Source organism: Diorhabda carinulata, chromosome 7, assembly GCF_026250575.1.
Source record: "Diorhabda carinulata isolate Delta chromosome 7, icDioCari1.1, whole genome shotgun sequence".
Taxonomy (NCBI): domain Eukaryota; kingdom Metazoa; phylum Arthropoda; class Insecta; order Coleoptera; family Chrysomelidae; genus Diorhabda; species Diorhabda carinulata.
Window position 1 is genome coordinate 23647574 of NC_079466.1, and position 15955 is coordinate 23663528.

The 15955-nt window shown below is 36.1% G+C and overlaps 1 protein-coding gene across 1 annotated transcript; it reads left to right on the forward strand.

Moving 5' to 3' along the window:
• The first annotated feature begins 9558 nt into the window (after positions 1-9558).
• Positions 9559-13496, forward strand: LOC130896210 (putative uncharacterized protein DDB_G0271982). Its single transcript, XM_057804143.1, has 6 exons — positions 9559-9712; positions 11769-11802; positions 11870-11902; positions 11962-12198; positions 12258-12572; positions 13366-13496. Exons 1-6 carry the CDS (start codon positions 9704-9706, stop codon positions 13443-13445), a joined length of 708 nt encoding a protein of 235 aa, XP_057660126.1. The 5' UTR covers positions 9559-9703; the 3' UTR covers positions 13446-13496.
• Positions 13497-15955: the final 2459 nt, after the last annotated feature.

Below are 15955 nucleotides of genomic sequence, written 5' to 3' on the forward strand. Positions count from 1 at the left end.
CGAGGCTTGTACCAAAACCCTACTTACCAAAACGAAAAGTTTATATTCGAAGAAGCGTGTGAAATATCTACACCTAGATAAATCAAAGGACATTAAACCAAACTCTGTGGTTACGACATCATCATCGTACACATTGATTCCTTTTTTTTCTCTAACTTCCAAGGGAGATTCCTGGAAGTCTTTTCTACTTGGAAAAAATTAGCCTCACAAATGGATGTTAGTTAATTTCGATGGTTCAGTAATGAAGGTGAAGATGCTAAATATTTAGTAGAATCTACCTCAAAGATCTGGCTCCGGAATATCTCCATTGGTAAATATCCTTTGGAGGAAGATTTAAAACACTGAAACTTTGGTTTGTTCTTAAAATACAAGATGTTGGAGGTATAAAAAACGTTCAAAGGATCCACCTGAAAGCACAACACAAAGATATGGCTTCGGAATATCACCATTAGTAAATATCCTTTGGAGGAAGATTTAAAACACTGAAACTTTGGTTTGTTCTTAAAATACAAGATGTTGGAGGTAGAAAAAACGTTCAAAGGATCCACCTCAAAGCACAACACAAAGATCTGGCTCCGGAATATCGCCATTAGTAAATATCCTTTGGAGGAAGATTTAAAACACTGAAACTTTGGTTTGTTCTTAAAATACAAGGTGTTGGAGGTGTAAAAAACGTTCAAAGGATCCACCTCAAAGCACAACACAAAGATCTGGCTCCGGAATATCGCCATTAGTAAATATCCTTTGGAGGAAGATTTAAAACACTGAAACTTTGGTTTGTTCTTAAAATACAAGGTGTTGGAGGTAGAAAAAACGTTCAAAGGATCCACTTGAAAGCACAACACAAAGATCTGGCTCCGGAATATCGCCATTAGTAAATATCCTTTGGAGGAAGATTTAAAGCACTGGAACTTTGGTTTGTTCTTAAAATACAAGGTGTTGGAGGTAGAAAAAACGTTCAAAGGATCCACTTGAAAGCACAACACAAAGATCTGGCTCCGGAATATCGCCATTAGTAAATATCCTTTGGAGGAAGATTTAAAGCACTGGAACTTTGGTTTGTTCTTAAAATACAAGATGTTGGAGGTATAAAAAACGTTCAAAGGATCCACTTCAAAGCACAACACAAAGATATGGTTCCGGAATATCTTCATTGGTAAATATCCTTTGGAGGAAGATTTAAAGCACTGAAACTTTGGTTTGTTCTTAAAATACAAGGTGTTGGAGGTATAAAAAACGTTCAAAGGATCCACTTGAAAGCACAACACAAAGATCTGGCTCCGGTATATCACCATTAGTAAATATCCTTTGGAGGAAGATTTAAAACACTGAAACTTTGGTTTGTTCTTAAAATGCAAGGTGTTGGAGGTATAAAAAACGTTCAAAGGATCCACCTCAAAGCACAACACAAAGATCTGGCTCCGGAATATCGCCATTAGTAAATATCCTTTGGAGGAAGATTTAAAACACTGGAACTTTGGTTTGTTCTTAAAATGCAAGGTGTTGGAGGTATAAAAAACGTTCAAAGGATCCACCTCAAAGTACAACACAAAGATCTGGCTCCGGAATATCGCCATTAGTAAATATCCTTTGGAGGAAGATTTAAAGCACTGGAACTTTGGTTTGTTCTTAAAATACAAGGTGTTGGAGGTAGAAAAAACGTTCAAAGGATCCACTTCAAAGGACAACACAAAGATATGGTTCCGGAATATCGACATTAGTAAATATCCTTTGGAGGAAGATTTAAAACACTGAAACTTTGGTTTGTTCTTAAAATACAAGATGTTGGAGGTATAAAAAACGTTCAAAGGATCCACTTCAAAGCACAACACAAAGATATGGTTCCGGAATATCTTCATTGGTAAATATCCTTTGGAGGAAGATTTAAAGCACTGGAACTTTGGTTTGTTCTTAAAATACAAGGTGTTGGAGGTAGAAAAAACGTTCAAAGGATCCACTTCAAAGCACAACACAAAGATATGGTTCCGGAATATCGACATTAGTAAATATCCTTTGGAGGAAGATTTAAAACACTGAAACTTTGGTTTGTTCTTACAATACAAGGTGTTGGAGGTATAAAAAACGTTCAAAGGATCCACCTCAAAGCACAACACAAAGATCTGGCTCCGGAATATCTTCATTGGTAAATATCCTTTGGAGGAAGATTTAAAGCACTGAAACTTTGGTTTGTTCTTACAATACAAGGTGTTGGAGGTATAAAAAACGTTCAAAGGATCCACTTGAAAGCACAACACAAAGATCTGGCTCCGGTATATCACCATTAGTAAATATCCTTTGGAGGAAGATTTAAAACACTGAAACTTTGGTTTGTTCTTAAAATACAAGGTGTTGGAGGTAGAAAAAACGTTCAAAGGATCCACTTCAAAGTACAACACAAAGATATGGATCCGGTATATCACCATTAGTAAATATCCTTTGGAGGAAGATTTAAAACACTGAAACTTTGGTTTGTTCTTAAAATGCAAGGTGTTGGAGGTGTAAAAAACGTTCAAAGGATCCACCTGAAAGTACAACACAAAGATATGGATCCGGAATATCGCCATTAGTATATATCCTTTGGAGGAAGATTTAAAACACTGAAACTTTGGTTTGTTCTTAAAATGCAAGGTGTTGGAGGTGTAAAAAACGTTCAAAGGATCCACCTCAAAGCACAACACAAAGATCTGGCTCCGGAATATCTCCATTGCATGCAGTCGATTACAGGACTTGAAACTATCCAGGTACCTTCTCCAAAAGCCACGATATCTTTAATGCGACAATGCAGGTACACAATGCTTCCGTCCTAGAAGAGAACGAAGCCCCATTGGCCGTCAGTCCAATTAACGTATTATCTGGTAAATCTTAGACGGACTGGGGCTAATTTGAGACCAGTAGCTGGCCTTTTTGGCTTACGGTTAGCTGCCTTAAGTCTTCTTCTAACTGTCCAGCCCCTCCTCGCGTTTCTCTAAGCTCTTGTTGGACTTGAACACCAGTGAAGGACTGATTTCTTACGGTAATCAATCGGTCATCAGCTTGAGCAGTTTTACCACTTGTTGTGTCCAATTCTTGTTTGTTATGTATGACTGTTGACGTTTGATAGTTATCTTATACTGATGGATAAATATTTCCTGACAAATCCATGCCATCGCCAAGTTTTGATTTCAGCGAGTGCTTCTGCATATTGGATGCAACATCACTGTGAGCTTCTTCGTCGAAGCACAGATTCTTTACGAGTTGCTTCAACTTCTTCATTAATTTAGCGAGATTTTGAAGCATCTGGGGGTTTACTTGGAGCCGTCTGCAGCTAACTTGAAGACACCAAAAACCCAGTTGATGTTTTGGTTTATATTATAAGTAAACCTCAATTATTTCTCAGTTTTTCACCTCTTCTAGAGACTCAGCAACCTACAACCCCTAATCAATAAAGTTTTATAATACAAGGTGATGTTTTTGTACAAATTTCTGGTTCCTGCGTTTTTTTTTATATTTTAAATAATAGCGATTCGTAATTGTATTAAATATAACCTAACAATCTAAAATACGTTTCGCATCGTTTCTAAACTAGATGTAGTTAGTTGGGATATCATTAAAGAATAATTAACCGCAATATAAACGGTACTAGATATTCAGTACACATTGCTACTAAGGCGCCATCAATTGGCCTTTGTTGCAGACAATAACGTTCTAAATCAACGTAAAACCTGCCTAGTCGATCGTTCATCTAATTATTTATACGAGTAAAGCAAAAAGCAATCAATAAGTTGAACATTTCAAAGAAAACAAACATTCTTTCATGGCATTTTTTTATACCATCACGATAATACGGTACTAGATTAAATCTACGTAATCATTCAAACAAATAAATTTGAATCCATCAAAAAATCGTTCTTGGTACCGATTCTACGTGTCCAATCGATTTATGTGAACCGTGTCTAGCCAGAGATTGAGCAGAAAACATTTTTGGAACGCTTCCAATGTCCAGGTCTTCAGAATAAATTCGTCAATGCGTCAACACTTTTATAAAAACTTGATAACGCACCACCAGGATCAAAGATCTGAGATTTCCACCCAAGGAAGACCTGCCGCTTAAAGGAAGCGAATCGGCGATTTACCTGACAAGAAGTTTCCAGATTTCAATCGATTGCAACCTAAGAATCCACGAAAACCATTCAAGAAACGAAGACAACTGATTAGAAGTTGATGTGGTACTGATGGAGTTACATACTTGAAAAGGTTTATTGGAAAAAGAGTTCTGGTACTACGAAGGTCTGGTTGTACGATTGAACCAATGCCGGAGCCATTTCCAAACCTATTTCTTTAGATATCTTCGAACTTTATCCAATGACGAGTGGACAACAATCATGGGAAGTACTAAACTCTTGTTTTTTTTTCTTTTTACCTCAAAGAGAAAGAAGATTATGTGATTTAGGTGAAGAAGATTCATTCTTAAGCAAGAAAAGAATCAGTATGAGCAAAACTGAAGATAACCATGACAAAGAGGAAGAACGCAGCCATGTCCAAGAAGAGTTTAGATTTGTATTGGAACGATTCAATGGTGGTAATGAATGTACAGGTTAAACCAGATGTAGTGCTAGTTTGCAACGAAAAACAAATTGCTAAATCAATATATCAACCAAAATAAGTGTGGGAAAGTTACAGATTTCACTTTTGACGAGACTGAAACGGCCACAAATACAGTTCAGTCGAATAACAAACAAAAGTTTTTGTTTACCCCACGGCTGTCATTTTTGATTGAGTTTCTAGTGGTTTCTATGTACCAACATAAGGACTACAATGTCCCTAATAGTTACATTTGTCTTTTTAATTATGTAGGTGTGGCAAACCACGACATTAAACAGAAAGTTCATTAATTTTGACTTTTGTATGTCTTATCAAATACTAAAATGACTTTTGTTGATTAAAATTCGATATGAATTTCACGTATATATATGGAAAATGTGTATTATAAACTTATTACAATAATTGATAATTCACTGAACATTCATAAAGAAAAAATTTATCGCCGAAGTTAATAAAATTTATCCATCGGAAGAAAGCCTTGGTTTGTCAAAACGTTGATGGACGTCTTCGGCGGGATTCCGAGAATTCTTCAGTCTTTTAACTGCTAAGCTCTCATGAAGGTATTTCCACCGCATTTGTATCTTTGCTAATTAGAAGATTTTTTCCACTTTGATTTAATTAGGAATGGGTTTAATTCGGTATATCGTCCACAAGGCACATTTCTGTCTTGTCATAACAAAATAATATATTTTTTTTTGTAAACAGACCACACCTGCCTGTGATATTAACAGCATAATACACTAATCGAAAATTTAATTAGAAATTGATTGAAAATCGTACTTTCTTCAAGTTATAACATCCGTACTTTCATAAGGAAAATTATTGACTTGTCCCCATATAAATATTAATTTCGAAACTATCCAACATATAGATTTATAACGGGTACTACTTTATATGGTACCTCGGAATAATATAGTCGGCTTTATACGAGGGTTGATACTTAAGTTTTACGATAAACGGCTCCCAAACAAGAACTGTACGCCGACTGACTCATCAATTCGATGTTTTGACAAACTTTATCATCAGATTTGGTTGGCCAACTCCTTTACGTATCTTTTCGCCAGAAAACGAGCGGAAAGAAATAGAGAAGTCCAAGATTACAACACGGAGATTTCTATCAAGTACTATTCGACAAAGTACCCCCAAATAATTTGACCAAGTGATCTATGAAGACGATGACCAAGTCGACTTGGCATGGAAAGTTATTGGCATTCTTATATATCATCATCAAAGGTCTCAGTACCTTTGATAATGCTTCGTTACCTTCCAGAATTATCTATACAATTTTCCTCTAGATCCGTGGTTTCCAAAGTGGTCCGGGGGTCTACAATATCAGTTTGTATTTCAGAACGTGCTGAAGGAGAGACATGAGACCTGCTGCTATGATGGCCGAGAGCGAAGAATAGAAAACAAATGGATCCAGACGAAGAAATCAAGATCAGGATTGAAATGGTTCGAAAGGAATTTGTCAAGTACTCCTCAAACGTGAATCTAAAACCTCCTAGTCCGAATAGAATTGATGGAATGTTATGTGTGGTCAGTACTGTTGTACTGTAATGGAAACTTGGACTTTGGAAGCTCAAATGATCAAAAAACTTTGAGATGTGGCTCTATAGAGCGTCCTGAAGATACCCTGGACTGACAGAATTACCAACGACGAAGTACCAAGACGCATTGGTCGCAAAAGAAAGCTGTCGACAATTATTAAAAAGAAATCTAAGCTTCCACGTCAGAATAGGATTCGTGGAATGTTATGTGTGGTCAGTACTGTTGTACTGTAGTGGAAACTTGGACTTTGGAAGCTCAAATGATCAAAAAACTTTGAGATGTGGCTCTATAGAGCGTCCTGAAGATACCCTGGACTGACAGAATTACCAACGACGAAGTACCAAGACGCATTGGTCGCAAAAGAAAGCTGTCGACAATTATTAAAAAGAAATCTAAGCTTCCACGTCAGAATAGGATTCGTGGAATGTTATGTGTGGTCAGTACTGTTGTACTGTAGTGGAAACTTGGACTTTGGAAGCTCAAATGATCAAAAAACTTTGAGATGTGGCTCTATAGAGCGTCCTGAAGATACCCTGGACTGACAGAATTACCAACGACGAAGTACCAAGACGCATTGGTCGCAAAAGAAAGCTGTCGACAATTATTAAAAAGAAATCTAAGCTTCCACGTCAGAATAGGATTCGTGGAATGTTATGTGTGGTCAGTACTGTTGTACTGTAATGGAAACTTGGACTTTGGAAGCTCAAATGATCAAAAAACTTTGAGATGTGGCTCTATAGAGCGTCCTGAAGATACCCTGGACTGACAGAATTACCAACGACGAAGTACCAAGACGCATTGGTCGCAAAAGAAAGCTGTCGACAATTATTAAAAAGAAATCTAAGCTTCCACGTCAGAATAGGATTCGTGGAATGTTATGTGTGGTCAGTACTGTTGTACTGTAATGGAAACTTGGACTTTGGAAGCTCAAATGATCAAAAAACTTTGAGATGTGGCTCTATAGAGCGTCCTGAAGATACCCTGGACTGACAGAATTACCAACGACGAAGTACCAAGACGCATTGGTCGCAAAAGAAAGCTGTCGACAATTATTAAAAAGAAATCTAAGCTTCCACGTCAGAATAGGATTCGTGGAATGTTATGTGTGGTCAGTACTGTTGTACTGTAGTGGAAACTTGGACTTTGGAAGCTCAAATGATCAAAAAACTTTGAGATGTGGCTCTATAGAGCGTCCTGAAGATACCCTGGACTGACAGAATTACCAACGACGAAGTACCAAGACGCATTGGTCGCAAAAGAAAGCTGTCGACAATTATTAAAAAGAAATCTAAGCTTCCACGTCAGAATAGGATTCGTGGAATGTTATGTGTGGTCAGTACTGTTGTACTGTAGTGGAAACTTGGACTTTGGAAGCTCAAATGATCAAAAAACTTTGAGATGTGGCTCTATAGAGCGTCCTGAAGATACCCTGGACTGACAGAATCACCAACGACGAAGTACCAAGACGCATTGGTCGCAAAAGAAAGCTGTTGACAATTATTAAAAAGAAATCTAAGCTTCCACGTCAGAATAGGATTCGTGGAATGTTATGTGTGGTCAGTACTGTTGTACTGTAGTGGAAACTTGGACTTTGGAAGCTCAAATGATCAAAAAACTTTGAGATGTGGCTCTATAGAGCGTCCTGAAGATACCCTGGACTGACAGAATTACCAACGACGAAGTACCAAGACGCATTGGTCGCAAAAGAAAGCTGTTGACAATTATTAAAAAGAAATCTAAGCTTCCACGTCAGAATAGGATTCGTGGAATGTTATGTGTGGTCAGTACTGTTGTACTGTAATGGAAACTTGGACTTTGGAAGCTCAAATGATCAAAAAACTTTGAGATGTGGCTCTATAGAGCGTCCTGAAGATACCCTGGACTGACAGAATCACCAACGACGAAGTACCAAGACGCATTGGTCGCAAAAGAAAGCTGTTGACAATTATTAAAAAGAAATCTAAGCTTCCACGTCAGAATAGGATTCGTGGAATGTTATGTGTGGTCAGTACTGTTGTACTGTAATGGAAACTTGGACTTTGGAAGCTCAAATGATCAAAAAACTTTGAGATGTGGCTCTATAGAGCGTCCTGAAGATACCCTGGACTGACAGAATCACCAACGACGAAGTACCAAGACGCATTGGTCGCAAAAGAAAGCTGTCGACAATTATTAAAAAGAAATCTAAGCTTCCACGTCAGAATAGGATTCGTGGAATGTTATGTGTGGTCAGTACTGTTGTACTGTAGTGGAAACTTGGACTTTGGAAGCTCAAATGATCAAAAAACTTTGAGATGTGGCTCTATAGAGCGTCCTGAAGATACCCTGGACTGACAGAATTACCAACGACGAAGTACCAAGACGCATTGGTCGCAAAAGAAAGCTGTCGACAATTATTAAAAAGAAATCTAAGCTTCCACGTCAGAATAGGATTCGTGGAATGTTATGTGTGGTCAGTACTGTTGTACTGTAATGGAAACTTGGACTTTGGAAGCTCAAATGATCAAAAAACTTTGAGATGTGGCTCTATAGAGCGTCCTGAAGATACCCTGGACTGACAGAATTACCAACGACGAAGTACCAAGACGCATTGGTCGCAAAAGAAAGCTGTCGACAATTATTAAAAAGAAATCTAAGCTTCCACGTCAGAATAGGATTCGTGGAATGTTATGTGTGGTCAGTACTGTTGTACTGTAGTGGAAACTTGGACTTTGGAAGCTCAAATGATCAAAAAACTTTGAGATGTGGCTCTATAGAGCGTCCTGAAGATACCCTGGACTGACAGAATTACCAACGACGAAGTACCAAGACGCATTGGTCGCAAAAGAAAGCTGTTGACAATTATTAAAAAGAAATCTAAGCTTCCACGTCAGAATAGGATTCGTGGAATGTTATGTGTGGTCAGTACTGTTGTACTGTAATGGAAACTTGGACTTTGGAAGCTCAAATGATCAAAAAACTTTGAGATGTGGCTCTATAGAGCGTCCTGAAGATACCTTGAACTGACAGCACCACCAACGACGACCTTCAATGAGGAGACGGCATGAAAAGAAGAAGAATATTTCAAGAAACTCAGACTTGTGGTGTATGTTCTTGCAATTTTGCTTGAACTTGTTTGAACTTGTTTTGGAACAAAAAAGTTTACGATTACGATAATTGAATTTGCTTTTATCGGTGTCATTGGGGAAATTTTCATATTGAAATCCATTTGCTTGTGCTGGTCAGAGCCATTCAATTGATTGTATAAAAATTATACAGGGCGAAATTCGAAATAAAAAGATTTATATTATAAATTAATAGAAAAAAAAATGTGGTATTTATCACGTGAAATGAAAGGACACGTTATCACAAGAAAAATGAGTTTTTATTGGTAATATAAATCGAAATTGAAGCGATTTAAATAGTTGCTGCCGATATAACTTTCGTTCAAAGTTATAATCACACGTTTTTCATCAATATTTTAAAGTAATTTAAGCTACTAATTATTTTATATTATCGAAATTTAATATGCCCGCAAGTATTTAAGCTAGCAACTATATGTTAGGTTTTTAGAATACCCTGAAAGTTTGTAATAATGAAGCTGGTAAGTGAAATCATTTTTTTTTATTTATATTTAGCTTCATTCGTATGTTGGTTTGCACCTCTTCTCTGTGGCTTATTACTGTTAGTATATCCCACCACTTATAATGCGTTCGTTAACCGTGCGGGCTAAGGCGTCAACCTCCGGATTAGCCGCCAGTCGTGGGTTGGTAATGCTCGAAAATAAGCTACAATAAGACCGGAGGGTGGTAAGGTTTTGAACTGAGTTTCTCAATTGTGGAAAACTAACGTTAACACGATAGTCCGCAAACCTATGAGTGAATCATTTAGATTATTGTATATTAAAAATCACTTTTTAACTGTTCCTCATTAAATTTTCATTAATCTATAGCTCACGCATAGTATTAAGTTGTAGTACCTAAACCAGATTTCGAATCGAAGTCATTTTTGTCAATAATTCATGTTGATTAACATCCTTTGAAGCCGATTGACGTAGATTCATGTCAATGGTGGTGATTTGATGTCAATTCATGTCTTTTGATGTCTATTGACTTCAATTCGTATCAATGGTGGTCATTTGATGTCTATTTTTGTCAATAATTCATATAGATTGACCTCCATTGATATTGATTGATGTCTATTGACGTCAATTCATGTCTTTTGATGTCTATTAACGTCAATTCATGTCTTTTGATGTCTATCGACGTCAATTCATGTCTTTTGATGTCTATTAACGTCAATTCATGTCTTTTGATGTCTATTGACGTCAATTCATGTCAATGGTAAACATTTGATGTCTATTTTTGTCAATAATTCATGTAGATTGACCTCCATTGATATTGATTGATGGATTTCGCTGTCTATTGACGTCAATTCATGTCTTTTGATGTCTATTAACGTCAATTCATGTCTTTTGATGTCTATCGACGTCAATTCATGTCTTTTGATGTCTATTGACGTCAATTCATGTCTTTTGATGTCTATTGACGTCAATTCATGTCTTTTGATGTCTATTGACGTCAATTCATGTCAATGGTAAACATTTGATGTCTATTTTTGTCAATAATTCATATAGATTGACCTCCATTGATATTGATTGATGTCTTTTGATGTCTATTGACGTCAATTCATGTCTTTTGATGTCTATTAACGTCAATTCATGTCTTTTGATGTCTATCGACGTCAATTCATGTCTTTTGATGTCTATTAACGTCAATTCATGTCTTTTGATGTCTATTGACGTCAATTCATGTCAATGGTAAACATTTGATGTCTATTTTTGTCAATAATTCATGTAGATTGACCTCCATTGATATTGATTGATGGATTTCGCTGTCTATTGACGTCAATTCATGTCTTTTGATGTCTATTAACGTCAATTCATGTCTTTTGATGTCTATCGACGTCAATTCCTGTCTTTTGATGTCTATTGACGTCAATTCATGTCTTTTGATGTCTATTGGCGTCAATTCATGTCTTTTGATGTCTATTGACGTCAATTCATGTCAATGGTAAACATTTGATGTCTATTTTTGTCAATAATTCATGTAGATTGACCTCCATTGATATTGATTGATGGATTTCGCTGTCTATTGACGTCAATTCATGTCTTTCGCTGTCTATTGACGTCAATTCATGTCTTTTGATGTCTATCGACGTCAATTCATGTCAATGGTAAACATTTGATGTCTATTTTTGTCAATAATTCATGTAGATTGACCCCCATTGAAGCCAATTGATATCGATTGATGTTGATTGATGACTTTTGATGTCTATTGACGTCATTTGATGTCAATGGTGGTGATTTGATGTCAATTCATGTCTTTTGATATCTATTGACGTCAATTCATGTCAATGGTAAACATTCGATGTCTATTTCTGTCAATAATTCATGTAGATTGACCTCCATTGAATCCGATTGATGTTGATTGATGACTTTTGATATCTATCGACGTCAGTTGGTGTAGATCTAGAAAGAATGAGGTTAGGTTCAATTATACTATCTAATATGTAACTGATACACTTCGAAAACTGTATTTGGAATAAACTTTTATCAAAATTCATAATAATATCACTGATATTAAATATTTTTGTTTCAGTTTTGTGCACTTTTATCTCTTTTTGTTTTAAGTGGTAAGTACGATATAACCTCAAACTTTTCAATACGGAAAATTATATAGCAAAGCTCGATTTTTTACAGCCGTGGCTTTACCGCTGGCAGATGAAGAAACCGGTGAGTAATTTTATAAAAAGTTCACGGTGAATATAAAATTTAAATTTTGTATTTTGAAGCTTCATCAACGTCAGGTTCGGGTAGGGAAGAATCATCAAACACAAATTCCGGTAGGGAAGAATCATCGAATACAAGTTCAGGTAACGAAGAATCATCGAACACAAGTTCAGGTTCGGAATCATGTGAAAAGGACGGAAAACAACAATTTGGAGATATGGAAAAAGGATTTTATGGATATGTTTGGCCGCAGGATAATAGCGGAGCTTTCGTAACTGGTGGGGAGCAAATTTGGAGTGGTATTTCATTAATATTTTTCAAAATATATACAAACTACTGATAGAGTAATTTTTTATAGAAAAAGAACGTAGAGAATATAGAGAAAAAGAAGAGAAATTCAGAGAAGAGCAGATAAAAAGAGAAGAGAAATTCAGAGAAGAGCAGATAAAAAGAGAAGAGAAAGAAAGAGAAGAGTGGAGAAAAATAGAAGAGAAAGAAAGAGAAGAGCAGAGAGAAAGAGAGAAAGAAAACGAAAGAGTTCGTATGCTAACTTCATTAGCTGTAGCTAATGATGCCGGATCTATAATGAAAAATCTCGCCTTTTTAAATCTGTTGAAAAATTCGCCGAAAAGTGTAGGATACGGAAAACAGGACTTTGACATCAACAATAGGAGTAAGTAGTAAAATTTCCTTTTTTTTTACCCCCGATTTTTCCTAGCGAATAGGGAAACTACTAAACATCTAAAGGTAAACAAATTTTCCTGATTGGTTGCATTTTACCACTAGGTTTGTTTAAAACTGATCGAAAATTGTAATTATTTATTGAATATATATACAGGAGGCATCAAAACACAATCGGACATTTCTAATTAAGCCGCATACTGAAGCCAAAATGGCTGCTATCCCCTACTGTAGCCTGGGTTCTGAAGATGCTACTGATGACTGTTGTTTTGTCCTTTGGTAGTACAACTGCAGATCAGCGATTATAAATAATCATTTTCGCCACAAATGTAATTGCCTCTGGTACTTTTCCAACGTCCAAAACCATGTGGATGTATCAACATATTTTTCGAAACTTTAAACGGAAGGACAGTGGGTGTTAAGACGTGTGGGGAGTTTATAAGACAATATAAGGTACGCAGATGGTACTACTACCATGTTTATTGCAAAAAACATGGAAGAATTGCAAACGCTGCTTGACAGAATACATAAAACTGGTCAAAGCTGGGGTATGAATTGGATTCTACTCCTATTCACAGCCCAATCCTTTCAAATCAATGCCACCTATGTCTACGGGATCTGTTTTCAGTTGTACCGATTGGTTGTCTCAATCAAATGACTTCGAATTAATTGATTTCATTGGATTATGTGCCTGAAATGATTTTATATTACAATCAATCGTTTTAAGTAAATTAAAAAAAGTTTTGTTCGATCAGAGTTGTGATTGATTTCGATTTATTTTTCAGATCCTTCATGTCATTCTTCCATGCTTCAGCCTGTAATAAACCCATACCAGAATTTCGTCATCAATTTACCTTCTCTGTAACATGTTAAAAATGGTATTTGAATCACGTTAATAAAACAGATTAGAAATAAATTCTGTTATTTTTTTTCTTTCCCTAAATAAACAATTATGAAGTTACGATTTGCTTAGTAGCAACAAACCTTCATTCAACATAATGATTTAATGTAATTACACTTGCAAAGTACGACAGATATACGTCAAATAATTACTGACTTTAATGGGTGCGTTGATCTGCGTTGAATAGATTTTGGAAGCTTGTTGATAGAATTTCCGTTGCAGTAGAATCACGAGCAGCTTGCGTTTCTTCTGCTGTCCTATTTCTATCATTTCCCAAGTCCATAAACGCTTTCCATACAAATTTTTTCACTGTAAATGGTATTTTTGATTCTATAGTTAGGTCCCACGTGGTTTTAAGCACAGTTTCTTCAAACTCTGTATCATTTTCTCTTCTCCTATTCACAGCCCAATCCTTGCAAATCAATACCGACTGTTCTGCATCCGATTTTCATCTAAATCGTTGCAAATATCCATAAACGCTTTCCATACAAATATTTTCACTGTTAATGATATTTTTGATTCTGTAGTTTGGTTCCACGTGGTTTTAAGCACAGTTTCTTCAAACTCTGTATCATTTTCTCTTCTCCTATTCACAGCCCAATCCTTGCAAATCAATACCGACTGTTCTGCATCCGATTTTCATCTAAATCGTTGCAAATATCCATAAACGCTTTCCATACAAATATTTTCACTGTAAATGGCATTTAGGATTCTGTAGTTTGGTTCCACGTGGTTTTAAGCACAGTTTCTTCAAACTCTGTATCATTTTCTCTTCTCCTATTCACAGCCCAATCCTTGCAAATCAATACCGATTCTTCTGCATCCGATTTTCATCTATATCGTTGCAAATATCCATAAACGCTTTCCATACAAATTTTTCCACTGTTTATGATATTTTTGATTCTGTAGTTTGGTTCCACGTGGTTTTAAGCACAGTTTCTTCAAACTCTGTATCATTTTCTCTTCTCCTATTCACAGCCCAATCCTTGCAAATCAATACCGATTCTTCTGCATCCGATTTTCATCTATATCGTTGCAAATATCCATAAACGCTTTCCATACAAATTTTTCCACTGTTAATGATATTTTTGATTCTGTAGTTTGGTTCTACGTGGTTTTAAGCACAGTTTCTTCAAACTCTGTATCATTTTCTCTTCTCCTATTCACAGCCCAATCCTTGCAAATCAATACCGATTCTTCTGCATCCGATTTTCATCTATATCGTTGCAAATATCCATAAACGCTTTCCATACAAATTTTTCCACTGTTTATGATATTTTTGATTCTGTAGTTTGGTTCCACGTGGTTTTAAGCACAGTTTCTTCAAACTCTGTATCATTTTCTCTTCTCCTATTCACAGCCCAATCCTTGCAAATCAATACCGATTCTTCTGCATCCGATTTTCATCTATATCGTTGCAAATATCCATAAACGCTTTCCATACAAATTTTTCCACTGTTAATGATATTTTTGATTCTGTAGTTTGGTTCCACGTGGTTTTAAGCACAGTTTCTTCAAACTCTGTATCATTTTCTCTTCTCCTATTCACAGCCCAATCCTTGCAAATCAATACCGATTCTTCTGCATCCGATTTTCATCTATATCGTTGCAAATATCCATAAACGCTTTCCATACAAATTTTTCCACTGTTAATGATATTTTTGATTCTGTAGTTTGGTTCTACGTGGTTTTAAGCACAGTTTCTTCAAACTCTGTATCATTTTCTCTTCTCCTATTCACAGCCCAATCCTTGCAAATCAATACCGATTCTTCTGCATCCGATTTTCATCTATATCGTTGCAAATATCCATAAACGCTTTCCATACAAATTTTTCCACTGTTTATGATATTTTTGATTCTGTAGTTTGGTTCCACGTGGTTTTAAGCACAGTTTCTTCAAACTCTGTATCATTTTCTCTTCTCCTATTCACAGCCCAATCCTTGCAAATCAATACCGATTCTTCTGCATCCGATTTTCATCTATATCGTTGCAAATATCCATAAACGCTTTCCATACAAATTTTTCCACTGTTAATGATATTTTTGATTCTGTAGTTTGGTTCTACGTGGTTTTAAGCACAGTTTCTTCAAACTCTGTATCATTTTCTCTTCTCCTATTCACAGCCCAATCCTTGCAAATCAATACCGATTCTTCTGCATCCGATTTTCATCTATATCGTTGCAAATATCCATAAACGCTTTCCATACAAATTTTTCCACTGTTTATGATATTTTTGATTCTGTAGTTTGGTTCCACGTGGTTTTAAGCACAGTTTCTTCAAACTCTGTATCATTTTCTCTTCTCCTATTCACAGCCCAATCCTTGCAAATCAATACCGATTCTTCTGCATCCGATTTTCATCTATATCGTTGCAAATATCCATAAACGCTTTCCATACAAATTTTTCCACTGTTAATGATATTTTTGATTCTGTAGTTTGGTTCCACGTGGTTTTAAGCACAGTTTCTTCAAA